General features: G+C 40.1%; 1 protein-coding gene across 3 annotated transcripts in view; it reads right to left on the bottom strand.

Moving 5' to 3' along the window:
• Positions 1 to 299: 299 nt before the first annotated feature.
• Positions 300 to 21,152, bottom strand: part of LOC115138211 (protocadherin-7-like) — a 216,881-nt gene continuing 196,028 nt past the window's right edge. For 2 of the 3 annotated variants that reach the window (XM_065025562.1, XM_029674817.2), the window contains one exon: positions 300 to 4,729. In XM_065025562.1, the coding sequence (XP_064881634.1) occupies positions 4,254 to 4,729 (476 nt within the window). In that variant the 3' untranslated portion in view covers positions 300 to 4,253. Of the gene's footprint in view, positions 4,730 to 7,530; positions 8,556 to 21,152 lie in introns of those variants that run through there. The other variant, XM_029674818.2, reaches the window with a different exon arrangement.

The following is a 21,152-nucleotide window of genomic DNA, read 5'->3' as shown; positions in this document are numbered from 1 at the left end:
CACACACACACACACAGATGGGCACACACTGGCAGACACAGACCAACAGACCCACACACACAAAAACACGCTCAGACACACACATACAAAGGTCAGTGTTTCACTCTATTATAACATTAAACTTTTCCCTTGAGGTTATGTATGCATATTTGATTGGCTAGCAGTGCACTAGTATGTATACAGTATATAACAAAACATATACTACTACTACTAATAATAATAATATGAATGTCAATATATGTAGTGGTTGATTAATGGCTTGTATGAAACCACACTAATTCAAACCAATATATACCATATAGTTTTACCATGTTATATTTTAATTTCTGCACAGACGAAAATGACAAGCAGTTTATTTACAGAAACCTGTACAAAAGCAAATTACATTATGTAAAAGATTTCATAAATAGAAGTGGGCTTGCGTTCAATACATTTTGCCATGTTCAGCTAAGCTGCGTGCATAGTGAATCATAATAAACAATGATAAACTGTTTCCTCAATTTCCATATCAACATCCAAGTCGCAGGACAAATAGTTTCTGGTTAATATCACAAATTTCATCACAGACTGTGAATGCTGAACAACTAATAGAAGAGAGAGCTGACTAAACATACACCCCAGGTAGCAAAAATATACTTTTTAAAATATATTTTTCTAAAAACCAAACTTGACAGTCATCTATGGATTACCAGGTCAAGGAAAGACCAATTGATTTTCTCCCTGTTTCTTTTCTATCAGATAATATTGCACATTCAGTAGTAAGCACAAGTAGCATATTGAATGTTTGAGTAAAGAGTTAATCAAAAAAGCTCATATATATAACACTTTACCTCCCTCTATATCCCTTTCTCGGTCTTCGTCGAAAAGACATGCAATTTCCTTTATGTTATAACACAACGAGAACCTACTACACTACTTCTCTGTTGTTTCCAATACTTTGTTTCATTTTTTTGTAATGTATGTGTTGTAAATGTGTGTTTGTGAGTGTGTATTAGGGGTTGCTGTACATCCTGAGGTGTGTATTCTGTCAGCATCTCTACCTTGCAACTTTTTTCAACCTCCATATTAGCAATTCCAGGCTTCCTCGCATCCTGAACAGTCAAATGTCTCCAAGTTTTTCTTCTACCAGCCCCAATGTGTTTAATCCGGAAGAGTGTTTCATGCACATAAGGTTGTTGCACTGAACATGTACATTAGCAGAACACCATAGGATAATAATTGTTAGAATATATTGTCATTATTACTAATATTAAGCAGTACAAAAAGTTGTAATTTGGTTCATGAAACCACACTATGCTAGGAATGGAGATTCATACCTTGAACATTCCACATAAAGACCACATCAAGACCACTCTGTATCAATGTACCACACTGTATTTACTGTATCAGGCTTTTACCGACATTTGACTGGTCACATCCGGAGAAGCCAGAAAGTCATTGTATTTTTCCTCTATCGTATAAGAATCTTCAGGAGTTATTTCAAATTTGACATAAATACCATCCCCACTGCTTTTAGAAAGCATGTCAGCATAACTGGTTTTGTACCATTCCAAACCAACATTGAATCATACCAATTGGTATAAAAAGGCACAATTGCATATTTTTAATTCACTCTATAGTTTAGTTTTTTTTTTAACATTTTTTTTTTACAGAAGCACTCTAAATATACAAATTGTCAACAGAAAATATGATAAAAAAAGAAAACACATAAAGATGATTATTTCCACGGTTCTGACTGTTATTGTATATCAAATAGAAAAAAAAGAGAGAGAAAAGGGGGGATGGAAATGCAATGCCAGTACAAAGTTGCACATCGTCTTACTGTACTATGTAAGTTCAGACATTACAGGTGAGCAACCTTGAACTGAAGGTATGTTATAACTGTAAGGTTTGTTCAGCGGAATGGGGAACGTTCTGGAAATTTGTCTGACAGGAATGAAAGAAACAATCAAAGAAATATGATGGAAAGTTAAAGAAATATGCTAAATAAACATACATTTCTTCCTCCTCAAACTGATATACTAAGTCATACTACATGGCTAATGTCAGTTTAGGTATAACAAAAGCAAGCAACAAGATGGACATCCATGTTCACAGGTTTTTTTTTTGTATTTTTCTTCAATTTTTTTTCTCCTTCTGAGTAAGTAAATTCCCTTTAAACATGCAATAAAAAGTACGTATGTATACAGTTTATAAGCATAGGAACACTTCTTCGAACGACAAGTAGTACTTACAGATTCTGTTTTGAACCAAAGGGTTAGCTAACATACAAAAGGGTTCCCATTGCATCTGATATTTATCTGATATTCGTTTGCTCGGTTATGGTGGCAAGACCTTGTGCCTACTCACCAGTGAAAAAGACCACTAGCGATGGGTAAGGAGGCACAATGTCTTCATATTGTGTGTGTTTCTGTGTATATGTGGTTGTCCAAAATAGTTTGCCTACATGCCTACACGTTTGCCTACACGTCGCACTCGTGCTCAATTCAACCTATGCTCTCACTATACACTTACACATATGAATGTATTTAAAGCAACTTGTACTGTAGTTTCTCCCATGTACCTTCATGCCAGTTTGTTGTTTCCTATGCTTTGGTTTCTCTCACATACTAACTTGTAAGATGCTAAACTGGTGTCTTTTTCCCCACGCCTCTTTGTAACTGTACATCAATAGGTATTTTCGATTGTAATTCATTGAGATGTGCCATATGGAAATGTACTTCCACCACTGGTGACATCTCCATTTATGGTAGTTGAACATGGACCTTGTTAGAGTACTAATCTTACCATTATGTGATAGGAGAGTGTGGTCATGTCAGTGTTGTGTACAATATGGTATTTATTGCTCATTCTAGCACACACCTTAACACAAAATAAGGTTAACGGAAAAACTTCAAAACATAGCTTTCCTCGACCAGCTCAACCTACCCTATCATGCATGCTTTTACATCCCCAGAATTTTTCTCAACTAACTCAACTCAAATCTACCATGACATGTTAGCTGTGTGTTGATTTGTGTGAATTTGTGTCTGCTTGTCTGTGTGGGAAACTTTCATCTGAATTGGAATCAATATATGCACAACTACGTACAAACATATTACGCAACTCAAGCAAAGACCGCCAACCAGTTCAGATTAGTCATGGTTCTAGATAGAAACTTGCATCTCCAATGTATTTTTTGTCTTCAACTTTCAGGCCATCCAAAGATAGAGCAAGAGAGAGAGAGAGAAGGGGAAAGTGAGCTTTAAAGTATTGGTCTGAATCGATGTATATGTCCAATGTTCACTTCTATAGGTGTCTATGAAAGAGGCAAAGAGAGTATTATATGCACACTGGTAAATAAGCATACTTCGACATCATTTCCTCATTCACCCTGTGGGTCAGGGACTACTGTGGCTTGGACATTGCCAACCACATTGGCTCCATTTAGTCCATTTTGTTAATTATATTCTCCTATGAATGAGGCGATACACACAGTCTCATCCACAGGACAGAAAGTTAAAGCTTAGTCTTTCCCAAATGTTAACGATGATGCCATGCTAGTAGCCTTCGCAGTCTATTGTTGTTTGGTTGTGTTTCGGTCTCTTTTTGAATGAGAAAGCAACATTGAATCATAAACTGTTGAAATGCAGAATCCAGAATCCAGAGTGAGTAGCACAAAGGTGTCATGACACGTGATGTGATATATGACACATTACTGTATGTAGGCTATATGACGCTTGCATGAGGGTGGGAGTGTCAGTAAGTCCCCAAAAGGCATGACATTGGTCCTTTGTCACACATCTCATTGTCACACTCAAACTAGTTCACAAGTACAGTTATAGAAAAAGAGCGGAAAATAAAGAAAGATCCTCTTTTGTACAGTACAGTCTTTAAGAGGTGGGGTCAGGGAGAGATAATGCATGCAAGTTTTATGGAAATTAGTTGGTCAGGCAGCAGTAATGTTCCCATTGGCCGGCCAGCAGCAGTTACCCAATGTCTCGCTTTGAGTCCCACCAATAGCCCCACCCTCTTCTTCCTCTTGCAGGATATGGTCAGAATCTGAAATCTAAAAGGGATTATGCTTGTATCCACGTAGCTTTTAGCATTGTTTCATGTTGTTGTTGTTGTCTTGGAGAAGGGTTATCCTTGGACCTTTCCTGCTCAGCCAAGGTACATTTGGTACAGTAAAAAGTGTCTTTAGTTGTTGTCGTTGTGGTAACCTACTATATTGTTGATGTTTATGTACCATGGCGCTACTTCCCCCGCCCCCCTCACAGGTAGACCTCCCGGCGAGTGAGCGTGCCGCAGGGTGAGGGCTTGTACTCCCCGGTGGGGGCCAGAGGGATCTCCTCAATGGGGTTACCCACCACCCTCTCTTCAACCCCCGGTGGGCTAAAACTGGGCGAGCCAAAGCCCTCGTAGGAGGAGGAGGAGGAGGCTGTCTTCTTGTTGAGCAGGTTGCGGTTGCGGTCATTGCCCAGCATCACGTGGGAGGAGGGGTCTCCATTGGACATGGCGGCCAGGGCTTCCTGGCTGCCAGGATGCTGCTGCTGCTGCTCGGGAGGGCTGCTGCCGCTGCCACCGCCAGTCATGAAGGTGGAAAGCTTTGGTTGTTGGTTTGTGGTTGTCTTGGGCCGGCGCTCAGGCGACGTGCGCACAGGCATCCAGCAGGAGTCAGAGTGGCCGTATTCATCGCATTCCCGGGTGCACTTGCCTGTCATGGCTACGTCGGGCAAGGGCCGGGTGTCTGAAGGGAAGGAGAAGAGAGGAGGGTCGTTAGTGAAAGTGTTCCGTTTCGCCGAAGTGGGACATATTATTAATAGAAATGCTAAATCTTAAAAGTGTTTGTTAGGTTATGGTATGGGACACATTGCATTTGTTAAAAGGAAGTTTATGTTTCTGCCATTAGATGCGGTAGTCTGTACATCTCGACGTTGAAAATTGGATGACAAGAAAAATACATCTAATTAGGTTTGGTTGCCATGGTTACTGGTGACTAATGTAAGCATTATGCTTTCAATTGTATCATTGGCAAATGTATTTAGATTTAATTGATACAATTGCTTTTGCTTTCATGCAGAACACACACCACATGAACAAAACAAACAAAATCTAAGTTAAAGAAGAACATTGCACCGAACGACGACAACATCTCAAACTGAAAACAGTGAGTCATAGCTGAAATAATGTCATGCTTCAAAATGTGGGGCGGGTGCAAATTGTGTTGCTCCTAAACCATTGTCTAATGATGTGTAATGCTATCTACTCTGTATGTGGGCGTATGCTGCTGTACTATATGTAGACATGTGTGAGTATGTTAAAGAGAGCGTGATAACCAGCTCTATATAAGCCCATTTCTTATTTAGAGATAGTCACAGCCTGATCTAGGTAGCCTGCTAGTCAATCACATCTAATACTACGGGCCTTAATCATTTACCAGACAGATGAAGGAAAATAAGATTAACTACAGTACATGTTATTTGTTCTGAAAGATACATTGTATACATTGAATACAGCACTAAAACCATCACTGCAACTAGTGTACAATGAATATCACCAATAGAGCTACTATTATACCACAACTGCTACCGGTACTATTAATTTTTAGTATTATTACTTACTGATTTTTTGTTTGCATAAAAACAGATAAAAAAATAACAGACGAATGACAGAAACGATATATCTTATGCGACAGAACAATCTACCTCACAAGCTCAGTTCTAAGTTAAAAGCGAGATGTTAAAAGCTGCCAGTGCCAGGGTTACAGATGTGGTCTGCCAATGACCAGAAAGATGTGAAGTATGAAAAAAAACAAGCAAGAGGGGGTGAAGTGCAGATCTAGAAAGCATGCTGCCCCGCCCTTAAAATGTTATTTTAACCATGGCTTACTTTTAATGCTCTTTTTCTCCTGTAAAGGAAGAATAGAATATAATCACTGGTTGTGCTTGGCATTGTAGGCACTTTCAAAATATACTGTATGAGAAATTCCCCACTGCATTGAATGAGACTACAATTCAATATAAAACAAGGCATCAATGAATCTAATCAAAGATATGTGCAGAAACATGTATAGTGTGAATCGAGATAGACATATAAACAAAATGATAGAGAGAAGAGAGGGAGAAAGAATGAGAGCAATATAGTTCTGTTGATTGGAATGTTGGATCCCCATAACGAATTGCTTGTCTGGTTAGAAGGAATCTTATGAAATCTGCATCTTGTATCAAATACATCATGTCTGCCATTCCTCTGTTTTTGTGAGTCCCTTGCCCTTTTCACCACTGAAATGCATGTCAATACAAAAAATCGCTTGTTGCCATGGATTGTAACAAATCCATATGAAGTCAGTGCTAAGGTAGTAGCTACAGTACATGCAGACCGAGACAAGACATTTGGTGTATTGTCCATGTTATTTGTGAACCATAGAAAAAAATATTAATTTCAGCAAAAAATACACTGAACAAAGAGAATGGAGTCATGGCAACCACTGTTGATTGCTAACATGCCCGACATTAATGACGAAATGGTAACTACAGCTGTAGAATGGATGGAAAATGGCAAAAAATAAGAAAGAAAGAAAGAATAAAGTAATATATCTCCTTTCTCCCCAGAGTGACGCTTGATGTTTGAGCATTCAGGTAGATAAAACCAGAGATCACATATCTGTCTGAGCAAAGACATGCCTCTTTGCTTGGAAGAATTGCCCTGATTGGCTCTTCCACCCAGTCTGGCCTACAATTGAGCCATCAAAGTTTTAGTCCTGAGCTGCTACCCACACCCCGGCCCTCTCGCTCCTGAGTGTCGGAGCTCGTCTGATCGCCCTACTCACCCTCTCGCCCCAATCACACTCCCAGCACCTCGGAAAGAAAGGAGAGGAGGGAAGAGGAGGCCCTCTCACTTCTCTAAGGTCTCGTGGGTATACTGTCCAGCCTACAGCTATCACCTCCACTGCCCTCAGTGAGAGATACACAGGGCTAGGCAGCTTTCGACTGAGAACTACAACAGTATATATCATACCATGCCACCTATAGTGATGTTTCTCACAGGGAAAATATCTAGCTAAACCACTCATTTTAACAGCTGAGCTGCTAATGCTGATGCTATTATGGTCACAAACCTTTCCAACACACTTTTTGTTTTTGACTGACATACAGAAACTAGTATAAAAATACAAGATGTGATGATTCTAAGCTAAACAAAGGTTTATATGCACGCTATGTTACTTTCTCACATATTTCTCCTATTGTATTACAAGTTGGTCACAAGCAGGAGAAATAAAAAAAACAAGCCATTGCAATCTCTGTACAAGCGTGAATTGAACGTTTTTGATCAGAACCATCCACTGGGCACAAACTGGTTGAATCAACATTCTTTCAATGTAATTTGTCAACGTATAGTGATGTGGAATCGATGTGGAAAATACATTGGATTTCTTAAAGGTTATCAATGTGAACTGTTGTTTTGAGGGTGAAATTTCACCCACATGATTATGTCATCATGGTGTTAGCAGCTGATGTTACTATTCAATAACACAGACCCCAAAGCAAATCAGGGGGAGGAAAATAGGTTTATTCAAAGAAAACAAATCATGCGGGGAGGTAGATGGTAGATGTTCATTCTCCCCTGTCCTCAGTGATTCTCTTCCGTGAGTCTCTCCACAGAACAAAGGGACAGGATGTAGTTTATAACCCAGCCCTAGCCTGTGGTTGACCAATTAGAATTCCTTGCAATAAAACTGGGCCAATGGCCAAATAACAAGTATGCTATTTCAGGTTCAATGTATAAACAATTTGGACCAATAAGAACTTGCCCTGTAGCTATGAGACCCGGACTGAAATTCCTCCCACGTCTCTGACCCATTGATCATTGATCTCCTATTGCAGACAAAACACTATTTCCATTGATCGTTAGTACTCTTTTGACTTTTAGTCCTCTTGACCTTTAGTACTCTATTGAGCTCTCATCCTCTGCTTTGTGTATTTATCTTCGGAATATGCTTACACTTCCCTCTAGACCATTTTAAAAAGAAATATTCCTAAAAAGAAAATGTTGAAGAAAAAAAACCCCGAAAAATAGACAGTATAAAAAAAATTAGCAGTAATCATAAAATCATGTACATTTAAACACCTTGCATTTCTACAAAAAACAAAGGGCGTATTTTACTTGCTGTTACAATAAGAAATAGATTTCAAACAAAGTTATAGAAAATAAGTAATTAACAGGTGTAATGATGATGTCCCTTACGATTCCTACCACATCCTGTATTAAGAGGAAATTCACACAAAAAAATTATTGTCCACAAGACAATAATATTCAATCGTCCTATTGGCAAGGTAATCATTCACCAAGTCATTTAAAAGTGACCAGCTCTTTCACACTGGTATCAGTCCCATATAGATAACTATTAGAGATTATTTTCTGACAGTCTGCCGGTAGTGAGGAATTCTTCTTCCGTTCCACTGGTTGATAAGGACTTATCTAATGAACACTTCACCAGTGATCTTGTATCGTTTCAGGTACAGTCCTTGGATCAAGGAATATTGCTTCAGCTTCAGACGGTAGATTCTCATAACCTGTAACGAAGGAAACAAAAAAGTGAAAGTAACAGGTCCTGGTTTTAAGAGAAATTGATTTCCCTAATATGATGACTGAGGTGTACAACATAGGAGCTTATCAGGTTCTGATCATCTTACTATGCTTCTTCACCCGAGACTGGCCCCCAATTGGTAAGTAAGTTCTTTATTTATCAATACGTTCTTAATTCTCCAGGCTCCACTTTGTCATCAAAATGGAAAACATTGCAATAAGTGACATGTATCCATCGTGATTTTCCCTGGACTTTTACTGCTGACCTCGCTATGAGCAAAACTTGATAAGGACCTGCCCATATTGGCCCTAATGTCTCTGTTACATATGTCCTGGTATTACGTCTTGAGTTATTCCCCAGGCCTATTTTACTTCTCTGTTCATGATTTCTCCATGTGCTTTCATTTTCAAAATTGGAACTTGTCCAGGTAACTGCAAAGCATTCAGTAGAGCCATCCCAGTGATGTTATGAATCCTCTGCTTTTCCATATTTTTCCAAAATCATGGGTAACACCAAAAACATACCTTTAGTCTGTGTAGATATTAGCGTTTTCCTTCAGTCTGCTTGCATGCTTCAGTCAATGCCACCAATTCCGACACCTGTGCTGATATTCGTGCCAGTAACGTCCCTGTCACTATCACATTGTCCATTGTAGTAACTGCCCAGCCTGCCTTCCTCACACACCCCTCCACAATGCTTGAACCGTCTGTGTATAAGATAAAGTCAGCGTTTTCCAACGGATGACTCTTAATAAACCCATCAGAGAGCTGATCCAAAACCAACTCACAACAGTCGTGTTCAAGTAATGTGGTATCTGGAGAAAGCACCAGAGTAGCTGGATTACATGGTGTGTCACGTTGTATGATGTTAGGAGCCTCCAACACCGTCGACCATTTGTTTCAACGAGCAGCTGTGACCTGTGCAGCTCAATTCATTGTCAAAAGAGTATGAACAGCATGTCGGCAGAATGTGTCTTTTCAACTACACACATGTCCCATAGATCTTTAATCACTACTTTTGCTAATGGGATATTGTTTTGTGCAAGGTGGGGCAACACCTGTCAAGCACACTGGTTCCATATCCAAAGTTCCACACTCATTTTTCTTCATAGTCCAAATAGCATGATTCTGAACTGTAGATCCCTGCAGTTGTCTAATTTGCCACGTCACCTTTCCTTCAGAAATGTTCAATGTAGTGTCAAGTTGCATAATAACATCAAGGCCTAAAATAGGTTGTTCAAATGAGCCTATCCACACCCCTGCATCAATCTTCATTGGACCAATAGAAATTGATAAGGGTTTGGTCTGTTTCATATCTGCACCCCCCCCCCCCCCACTCCTGTTGCTCTCATCTTCTTGCCCGTGTACTGAGGACATGTGTGTTTTGCATAAGATATGGCCAATACAGTGACTTCAGCATCCGTAACTACAACAAAAATCTACTGCAAAGTTGTTAACCGTCATGTTCACATACAGTGGGGCAAAAAAGTATTTAGTCAGCCACCAATTGTGCAAGTTCTCCCACTTAAAAATATGAGAGAGGCCTGTAATTTTCATCATAGATACACTTCAACTATGACAGACAAAATGAGAAAGAAAATTCCAAAAAATCACATTGTAGGATTTTTAATGAATTTATTTGCAAATTATGGTGGAAAATAAGTATTTGGTCAATAACAAAAGTTTATCTCAATACTTTGTTATATACTCTTTGTTGGCAATGACAAAGGTCAAACATTTTCTGTAAGTCTTCACAAAGTTTTCACACACTGTTGCTAGTATTTTGGCCCATTCCTCCATGCAGATCTCCTCTAGAGCAGTGATGTTTTGGGGATGTTGCTGGGCAACACAGACTTTCAACTCCCTCCAAAGATTTTCTATGGGGTTGAGATCTGAAGACTGGCTATGACCTTGAAATGCTTCTTACGAAGCCACTCCTTCGTTGCCCGGGCGGTGTATTTGGGATCATTGTCATGCTGAAAGACGCAGTCACGTTTCATCTTCAATGCCCTTGCTGATGGAAGGAGGTTTTCACTCAAAATCTCATGATACATGGCCCCATTCATTCTTTCCTTTACACGGATCAGTCATCCTGGTCCCTTTGCAGAAAAACAGCCCCAAAGCATGATGTTTCCACCCTCATGCTTCACAGTAGGTATGGTGTTCTTTGGATGCAACTCAGCATTCTTTGTCCTCCAAACACGACGAGTTGAGTTTTTACCAAAAAGTTATATTTTGGTTTCATCTGACCATATGACATTCTCCCAATCTTCTTCTGAATCATCCAAATCCTCTCTAGCAAACTTCAGACGGGCCTGGACATGTAGTGGCTTAAACAGGGGGACACGTCTGGCACTGCAGGATTTGAGTCCCTGGCGGCATAGTGTGTTACTGACGGTAGGCTTTGTTACTTTGGTCCCAGCTCTCTGCAGGTCATTCACTAGGTCCCCCCGTGTGGTTCTGGGATTTTTGTTCACCGTTCTTGTGATCATTTTGACCCCACGGGGTGAGATCTTGCGTGGAGCCCCAGATCGAGGGAGAAATACCAGCAACAGTGTGTGAAAACTTTGTGAAGACTTACAGAAAACGTTTGACCTTTGTCATTGCCAACAAAGGGTATATAACAAAGTATTGAGATAAACTTTTGTTATTGACCAAATACTTATTTTCCACCATAATTTGCAAATAAATTCATAAAAAATCCTACAAGGTGATTTTCTGGATTTTTTTCCTCATTTTGTCTGTCATAGTTGAAGTGTACCTATGATGAAAATTACAGGCCTCTCTCATCTTTTTAAGTGGGAGAACTTGCACAATTGGTGGCTGACCAAATACTTTTTTGCCCCACTGTATATTCCATCCGATTTCAGATGTTTACCAGCTGAGATGGGACGTAAGAGGGGGTCTATTAAGTTTCCCTCCACAGTATCCAGCAAACTCTGATGCTGAGCCAGAGAGAGCTTCTTACATTTCCTGCATCAGCATTGTGTGGTTGGGGCTTTTGTCTTGATTCCATTTTCCCTTAGACGGACCCTGCTTCTCCTGGCAATTCCTCATAAGAACACGTTTTCTTTTCCGACATTCTCATTGCCAGTGACCAGAAATCCTGCAATAATGACATTCACTAGGTTTCTCTTCTGCTGAACAAATAATGTTGTTGGTTTCACTCGGAACCTGCAAAACTCTGATGGCAGCCGGTTTATTATGTTGAATGATGTCTCTGTCCCGTCATGACAACCTATTGATGATGTCGCCATAGTTTTGTCTCTCCCAGTCCGTAGTTGTGGAAACAAAAGTTTTTTTGCAAATCATCATGTATGGATTGCATCAGCTGCTGTGTGATTGCCCCATTTTTGGAGGAATTGAGTGCATCTTCATCTTACATGTTGGGTAACCCACTGTGTTTAACCACTTCTGCTCTAAACCTTTCTCCAAATTCAACAAACGTTTCTTTCGGTTTTTGAACACTTTCGGTGCTTGCATTGGTCAGACCCTTAAGAAAAACATGTGTGGCTCTCCATCATCGGCCACATCTTGCTCTTCACCACCTACAGCTCTATAAACCTCTTCTTCAAGTACACTATGTTCACAGTTGTTCAAAACAAAGGCTAATAACCGTAACCCATCATAAGGATGTAGATTTTAGAGTTTCTTATGTTTTCATACCCACTTCTCGTGCATATTTCATTCATCCAACTGTTTTGGAGATGCTGATTTATGTGTGATTACTGTCACTGGAGGTTTGTATTTATTACCTTTTACAACCTGTGTTCTGGTTGGCCTAAGACATTGTTCATCATCGCTGTCAGAATCTATTGACTCAAAGCCAGGCAGTGCTGACCAGATGCTTGAAACACGATCATCCTTGCACAACTCAGCCTGAGGGTAGATTGAGGGTAGTCTTTTTTTACAACCCTTGCCTGTAATTGTTGAATTTCTCCTTTCAAGGTTTTTATCTGTTCACCAAGAGCTCTCAAACGATCTATATCTCTCTGCAATGTCCTGTCATAATTCTCCAGAAATAATTTCTCATCCTGTTTTCTTACTTCGCCTAAAACAGTTAAAGACCGTCTTTGTCAAGGAGTTACACAAAAAGCTTGGGGGAAGAAATACAGAGAATGTCGATCAGACAGATTCCATATTCCATCTTTGTCAACAGTGACTATTTCTTTATTATCTCTTGCCTACAATTCTCTACTTTGAAACTTAAAATATTTTTTCATGTCTCGCCTTTTTCCAGAGTGGTTTTCTCACATAATGGCATTACATTAACTTCTAAAGTTGTATAATATATATCTCTATGTTTATATATCTATTTAACCCCAATAATATATATATATATATATATATATATATATATAAATATATATATATACTGTATATATATATATATCAAACCTCTTATATTATAGAACACAAATTGTTTCTGTAGGGCCTGGTTACCCATAAAACTTGTGTTCCCTTCAAAAGCTTGTTGAAGGCTTACATTACCCACACGTGTAAAAATTACCACTCAACTAGCAACTCACTTCTATGCAATAAGAAGGTTTCACAAAAATGACTCTAACCTTTTAATAGAGGACCTGAACCCCTATAATAAAGTTTTAACAAACAGAACAAAGGACTTGAACCTTATACATCACAGACACATATCACTCATTGCATGCACTACTTTAAACCTGATTTGGTTCTTTTAAATTATATCGGTCTAGACTCACCCAGCAATATGTTAGCAGTCAATCAGGAGATTAATAGTTGAATCCCATGGTGAGTTGCGCTCAGCCCTTTCTTTCTTTTCCCTGGATCAACACACAGTTGATGAGTTTTTCCTTGTTGTTGTTCAAGACCAATTCATCCGGTTTACGGCACCAAATGTTATCAGTTGATGTTACTCTTCAATAACACAGACCTCAAAGCAAATCAGGGGGAGGAAAATATGTTTATTCATCAAAGAGAACAAATCATGCGGGGAGGTAGATGTTCATTCTCCCCTGTCCTCAGTGATTCTCTTCCGTGAGTCTCTCCACAGAACAAAGGGACAGGATGTAGTTTATAACCCAGCCCTAGCCTGTGGTTGACCAATTAGAATTCCTTGCAATAAAACTGGGCCAATGGCCAAATAACAAGTATGCTATTTCAGATTCAATGTATAAACAATTTTAGACCAATGAGATCTTGCCATGTAGCTATGAGTCCCGGAGTGAAATTCCTCCCATGTCTCTGACCCATTGTTCAATAATCCCCTATTACAGAAAAAACAATATTTCCATTGATCGTTAGTACTCTATTGACTTTTAGTCCTCTTGACCTTTAGTACTATATTGACCTCTCATCCTCTGCGTTGCGTATTTATCTTGGAAATGTTCTTACAATGGTAACCAATTTTCAACAAAGACAAACCTTTTATAAAATATACGGAATTTGTACCTCTGAAGCAATGTCAGATCTTCCATATTATATCCACTATCAGAAAACAACAACAATTGGCTTGGCAGGAACTCCAACAGGAGAGTTAATCTATCTATAGCTTTCCATTTGGTTTCCCATCCATGGTTTTAACCAAGCCCAACTTAGCTTTGACTTTTGAAACTGACTACTACACGTGCCATTATGAAAATGATTATTGAGAGATATCTTAATAATTCAATACAGTGCAAAATGCAGTTTTTTACATCTTTGCAAATTGAAAATGAAATACAAACATTTCTCATTTACACGAGTATTCACTCCCCTTAGTCAATACATGTTAGAATCACCTTTAGCAGCAATTACAGTTGTAAGTCTCTCTGTACGTCTCTAAGGGCTTTGCACACCTGGATTGTACAATATAAGCAAATTATTCTTCAAACTCTTCAAACTTTGGCTGTTGATCATTGGTAGACAGCCATTTTCAAGTCTTGCCATAGATTTTCAAGACGATTTAAGTTAAAACTGTAACTAGTCCACATTCGATGTCGTCTTGGTAAGCAACTCCAGTTTATATTTGGCCTTGTGTTTTAGGTTATTTTCCTGCTGAAAGGTGATTTCATCTCCCAGTGTCTGGTGGAAAGCAGACTGAAGCAGGTTTTCCCCTATGATGTTGCCTGTGCTTAGTTACATTCCATTTATTTGTCATCCTTAAAAACTCCTCAGTCCTTAATACCCATAACATGATGCAGCCAACACTATGCTTGAAATATAGAGAGTGTTATTCAATAATGTGTTGTATTGGATTTACCCCAAACATAACACTTTTGTATTCAGGACAAAAAGTGAATTGCGTTGCCACATGTTTTGCAGTATTTCTTTAGTGCCTTTTTGCCAACAGGATGCATGTTTTGGAATATTTTCATTCTGTACAGGCTTCCTTTTTTCACTCTGTCAATTAGGTTAGTATTGTGGAGTAACTGTAATGTTGTTGACCCATCCTCAGTTTTCTCCTATCGCAGACATTAATCTCAGTAACTGTTGCAAAGTCACATTTAGCCTCATGGTGAAATCCCTGAGCAGTTTCCTTCCTCTCCGGCAACTGAGTTAGGAAGGACGCCTGTATCGTTGTAGTGACTGGCTGTATAGATGCACCATCCAAAGTGTATTTAATAAATTCACCATGCTCAAAGGGATATTCATTGTCTTATTTTATCCATCTACCAATAGGTGCCCTTCTTTGTGAGGTAATGTAAAACCTCCCTGGTCTTTGTGGTTGAATCTGTGTTTGAAATGCACTGCTAGACTGAGGGACCTTACAGATAATTGTATGTGTGGGGTACCGAGATGAGCTAGTCATAAAACAATCGTGTTAAACACTATTATTGTACACAAAGTGATTCCATGCAACTTGTTATGTGACTTGCACATTTTTACTCCAGAACTTATTTAGGTTTGCCATAACAAAATGTTTAAATACTTATTGGCTCAAGACATTTCAGCTTAAATTGTTTATTAATTTGTAAGAACATTTTAAAACATAATTCCACTTTGACATTATGGGTTATTGTGTGTAGTCCAGTGACACAACATCTCAATTTAAACTATTATAAATGCAGGCTGTAATATAACAAAATCTGGAAAAAGTCAAGGGGTGTGAATACTTTCTGAAAGCACTGTTCAGTGTTGCAATTGAAGTGATTTCAGGCCTATATAGCATTTGAGAAGTCATCAACAGCTATTGTTTTAAAAAATAGACAATACATATAGGCTTAGGGTCTCAAGCTTTGGTTGAAAATGTATCTTCAAGTTAAAGGGTAACTCTCAACCCCAAATGTTGCCCTTGCCCAATCCCTTTACACAAAAGAAATGCATTCAGGTGAGAAGTGGTGGGTGGGGGGATTTTTCATTTTGGGGGTGGGTAAGAGTAGTTCTATCTGATCCCAACACTTTCTCACTAAAGCATACAATGCTTACCAGAAGTCCACTGGCACGCTTTGATAATAAAATCAGTCATAGCAGTTAAGAAAAAATAGAACTTCACATGACCAAGCGGCTTTTTAAAAATGTTCACATGGACTTGCTCAAGTGACCACTTTACTATCTATAGGGTCACATACTAGGGGAGCAATGAATGGAAACTGTAGAATTCCAGTGTGTAGATCAGCTTTCGCCGAATTTGTGGCTAGTGTCATTGCTTTTACACAAAAGGTGAAAAGTGGTTAAAAGAATGGTAGGTTTGTAGACCCTTGTGAGCCATTTTTGTAGCTTTTTTTCCCCACTATTTGTTTTTACAACTCATAGGTCCAATAGCAATGTGTCCGATGATTATTATGTGCAATGACATGACTTCTGTGTGGAAACTTATCTGTATGTCTTGATCTTAGTTTTTATTATTACTTTGTCATTTTATTTTATAAATGTATGATGTTTGTATGTTGTCTGTTCATATATAACGTTTTTCTTGTTTATATGTTCACTAACCAGCAGAACAGACCCGCTTGTTTACAGCTGCACTAGAGTCAGACAGCATCCCTGTGTATATTAAGACAACGCGGAGCCTACACGAAATATGGCTCGTCCAGGGACCTCAATCCAGGGATGAGAAATGCTCAGAGTTGTCCCATTATCAATTTGGAGTACAACACATTTCTCAACCCTGGATTGAGGTATGTTTTCCGGGCCATATTTCGCGCCTGCTTCCGGACTGCAGACGGAAATTAGCTGTTGGCTAAATCTGGTACAATGCATAATTTCTCCGATGAGCGTCGGAGCCGGTGTAGTACGATTCAATCAAAGTGTCAATAGAGGACTAAGATTGAATCGTACTAACCCGTCTCCCATGCTCGTCAGATGTGGCAGGGCTTGCAAACTATTAGACTACAAAGGGAAGCACAACCGCAAGCTGCCCAGTGACACGAGCCTACCAGACGAGCTAAATTACTTCAATGCTTGCGTCAAGGCAAGTAACAATGAAACGTGCATGAGAGCATTAGTTGTTCCGGGACGATTATGTGATTACGCTCTCCGTAGCCGATGTGAGTAAGACCTTTAAACAGGTCAACATTCACAGACTGATTACCAGGACGTGTACACCGAGCATGCGCTGACCAACTGGCATGTGTCTTCACAGACATTTTCAACCTGTCCCTGACTGATTCTGTAAAATCAAAATTTTTCAAGCAGACCACCATAGTCCCCTTTCCCAAGAATATTAAGGTAACTTGCCTAAATTACTACAGACCCATGACACTCATGTCTGTAGCCACGAAGAGCTTTGAAACGCTGGTCATGGCTCACATCAACACCATTATCCCAGAAACTCTAGACTCACTCCAAATTGCATACCGCCCCAACAGATCCACAGATGATGCAATCTCTATTGCACTCAACACTACCCTTTCCCACCTTGACAAAAGGAACACCTATGTGAGAATGCTATTCATTGACGACAGCTCAGCATTCAACACCATAGCGCCCTCAAAGCTCATCACTAAGCTAAGGATCCTGGGACTAAACACATCCCTCTGCAACTGGATCCTGGACTTGATGACGGGCCACCCCCAGGTGGTAAGGGTAACAACACATCCGCCATGCTGATCTTCAATACAGGGACCCCTCAGGAGTGCGTTCTCAGTCCCCTCCTGTACATGGCCAGGCATGACTCCAACACCATCATCAAGTTTGCCGATGACACAACAGTGGTAGGCCTGATCACAGACAATGATGAGACAACGTATAGGGAGGAGGTCAGAGACTGGCCGTTTGGTACCAGGACAACAACCTCTCCCTCAACATGATCAAGACAAAGGAGATGATTGTGGACTACAGGAAAAGGAGGACCGAGCACGCCCCCATTCCCATCGATGGGGCTGTAGTGGAGCCGGTTGAGACTTCTACTTTCTTGGTGTCTACATCACCAACAAACTATCATGGTCCAAACACACTAAAACAGTCATGAAAAGGGCACGACAAAGCCTATTTCCCCTCATCAGACTGAAAAGATTTGGCATGGGTCCTCAGATCCTCAAAAGGTTATACAGCTGCACCATCAATAGCACTGGTTGCATCACTGCCTGGTATGGCAACAGCTCGGCCTCCGACCGCAAGGCACTACAGAAAATAGTACGTACGGCCCAGTACATCACTAGGGCCAAGCCATCTCTATACCAGGCGGTATCAGAGGAAGGCCCTACATATTGTCAAAGACTCCATCCACCCTAGGCATAGACTGTTCTCTCTGCTAACACATGGCAAGAGGTACCAGAGCACCAAGTCTAGTTCCAAAAAGCTTCTTAACAGCTTCTACCCCCAAACCATAAGACTCCTGAACAGCTAATCAAAAACCTACCCAGACCCTGCTTTTACGCTGCTGCTACTCTCTGTTTATTATCTATGCATAGTCATTTTAACTCTACCTATGTGTACATATTACCTAAATTACCTCGACTAACCGGTGCCCCCGCACATTGACTCTGTTCCGGTACCCCCTGTATATATAGACTCGCTATTGTTATTTTACTGCTGATGTTAAATTATTTGTTACTTTTGTTTTATCTATTTTTTACTTAATACTTATTTTTCTTAAAACTGCAGTGTTGGTTAAGTGCTTATAAGTAAGCATTTCACTGTAAGGTCTACACCTGCACATGTGACAAATAAAATTGTATTTTATTTGATGAGACTGATGTTTTGTTGTTCATTGTCCCTGTTCAAATAATCATAGTAATAATAATTATGTATACTGTAATATAATAATGCGCAAATATGGATATTTCATGAAGAAAGAGAGTTAATATAGTTTATGGTGAAGTGCTCTTGGTAAGAGCAGAGAGAAGCTGATTATTCCAGAGCAGCACGTTCCATTGGCTCCAGAGCCCAGCTCAATATGAAGAGGTTCCACAGTGTGATAATGAATTAGGCCAGAAGATCAAAGCCAGAAAGAGAAAGCTTCTCTATGTTGTGCAGGACACTTTTTCCTCTCTCTCCTTGCTCCACCATGTTGAAAGCCTCTACTTCCCTAGGGCTGTCCATTGACATGCCTGTATTAATAACCACATAAATCATACTAGTCGTCGAAAAAAATACTGTCAAATAAGCACTAAAAACAAGGCCCTGTGACCAAAAGGTATAAAGAGTCACAATGCAGATTTTTTATTTCACTGTCTTTTATCTTATTAGCAACACAATTCCAGAGGATGTGAGCGTGCTATATTTGGTGTGGCCCTCCCAGTCGCACACACAAAAAGAGTATAATTGGATTTTTCATTTAAAGTTCTATTTTTTATTTAAGAAAACATTTACCGGTTGGGGTTACATCTTGTTAATGATCACATTGTACTAGTGAGCATTTTATTTTTAGACAAAGGTCATTGGAAGGGTAAGGTTCCTACTGGGTTAGTCTGAGTCAATGAGTCAGATTTATGACTCGGAATTATAGCGATAAATCGTAACAGCTTACTCAGAAAGAAGGACATTTTGTTGGGCACAGAGACAAAATTATGGTAACTCAAAAATGCTAATTAATGTGTACTCACAAATATCAATTCAGGAAAAAATGGCTATAAGAAGGAAGTACAACATTGTTAACCTACATTCATTAAGTATACAATGCAAATGCCTAAGAGGGGGCTGGATCTTTGTCCTTTCACCAGCACTCCTCAAGCCCACTCCCTTAATAACAAAACAAATGGGTCATTCTCAACTGTCAAAGCATTGCCACATCCTTAGAGCTCCAGGGCGCCATACCAAGGCCGATCCAAGGTTTCTTCCACAGGGCAGGAGACTACCACTGTGATATAGAGAACAGACCAGACCAGGGTGAGCCGGAAACAGTCGCTGTGCCTGCCATGCGCCCAGCTAGCTAACCACTGTCACTCTAACCCAAGGGGCTTTCAGCCAATTGGGTCCGTACATAATGCCTACTGTCTCCAGCCCTCAGTCCCTTTCAATGGACTCAAAAGAGGCTTCCACTTCGTAGGTATAGACTGGTGGACAGGCGGCTGAGAGGGCGGCTGAGAAGGGAAAAGATGTCTCTCCTCCTTTCTTTGAATTAATTACACATGGACAAAAGTCAATGCTGCCACCGTGAAGGCTACCCTCTGTTACAACGCTGGTGGGAAGATATTTCTGTTCCTCACTGTGTGTGAGTGTGTGTGTGTGTGTGTGTGTGTGTGTGTGTGTGTGTGTGTGTGTGTGTGTGTGTGTGTGTGTGTGTGTGTGTGTGTGTGTGTGCGTGTGTGTGTGTGTGCATGTGTGTGTGTGCGTGCATGTGTGTGTCTTAAAGCTGGACTGCTGAAAGTGGGCCAGTGGCTGTACTGAGCCAGGCTTTACTTTGCTGGCTTTCCTCAATGCCTGTATCAGTTGACAGGCTAAAGTACTGTGGGCTAATTCAAAAGGCCTTTCCTGCAGAGGCACAATAGCTACTAGATATGAGGTCTTACTGTGGACTACTCACTGAGATGTTGCAGAGTATGAAGTTGACGGATATATGGTGTGTGTTTGTGTGTTTACGCCAGTATGTGTGTGTGTTTACATCAACACAGCATGTCTCTTTGTACACAAACTCCCTCCCTCCCTCTCCCCTATCAACATTCCAATCACAATCAGTGTGGCTAGGAAAGGGAGGGAGGGAGAGAGCACGAGAGAGAAAGAGAGAGAGAGAGTGAGCTGGGGGTTGGTGGTGAGTCATGACAGAGCAGATATAGGCTAGATAGTAGGCTGACCATGCACCTATTCTGCCTCAAGGACACACCCTGTTACACAGAGGGAGTTGTGGAGGGAGAGGGTTGATCTGAGGGATACCTGCCTCAACGCAGTGGGCTAATAATGTTTGCTAGATGGCAGGGGAGATATAGATAGATAACGAAATAGACATACTGTACATATGCACACATTCGTTCTTTGCCCTGAAGAAAATGGTATTATTCATCTCAGGCTAGTGGTATGTCTCTCCCTACAATGGACAGATCTTTCTTCTACTAAATTAAATCTGAAACCCTTGTCACATTTCCCTAGTTAAGCGTCTAAAAACACTCACTCCTAAAATGTAATTAACAGTCAAAAGTCTTGAGGCCTTTCACATGCTTTAGATTTACCGAAATAAAACTGTTATTGCTGAAAACACAGAGAATTGTTTATTCGTCTATATGTATTCTCACTGCCGACAAAGCTCAATA

The sequence above is a fragment of the Oncorhynchus nerka genome, linkage group LG12, assembly GCF_034236695.1.
Source record: "Oncorhynchus nerka isolate Pitt River linkage group LG12, Oner_Uvic_2.0, whole genome shotgun sequence".
NCBI lineage: Eukaryota > Metazoa > Chordata > Actinopteri > Salmoniformes > Salmonidae > Oncorhynchus > Oncorhynchus nerka.
Note: the sequence above shows the minus strand (reverse complement) of the source record. Positions and strands in the feature narration are given on the sequence as shown.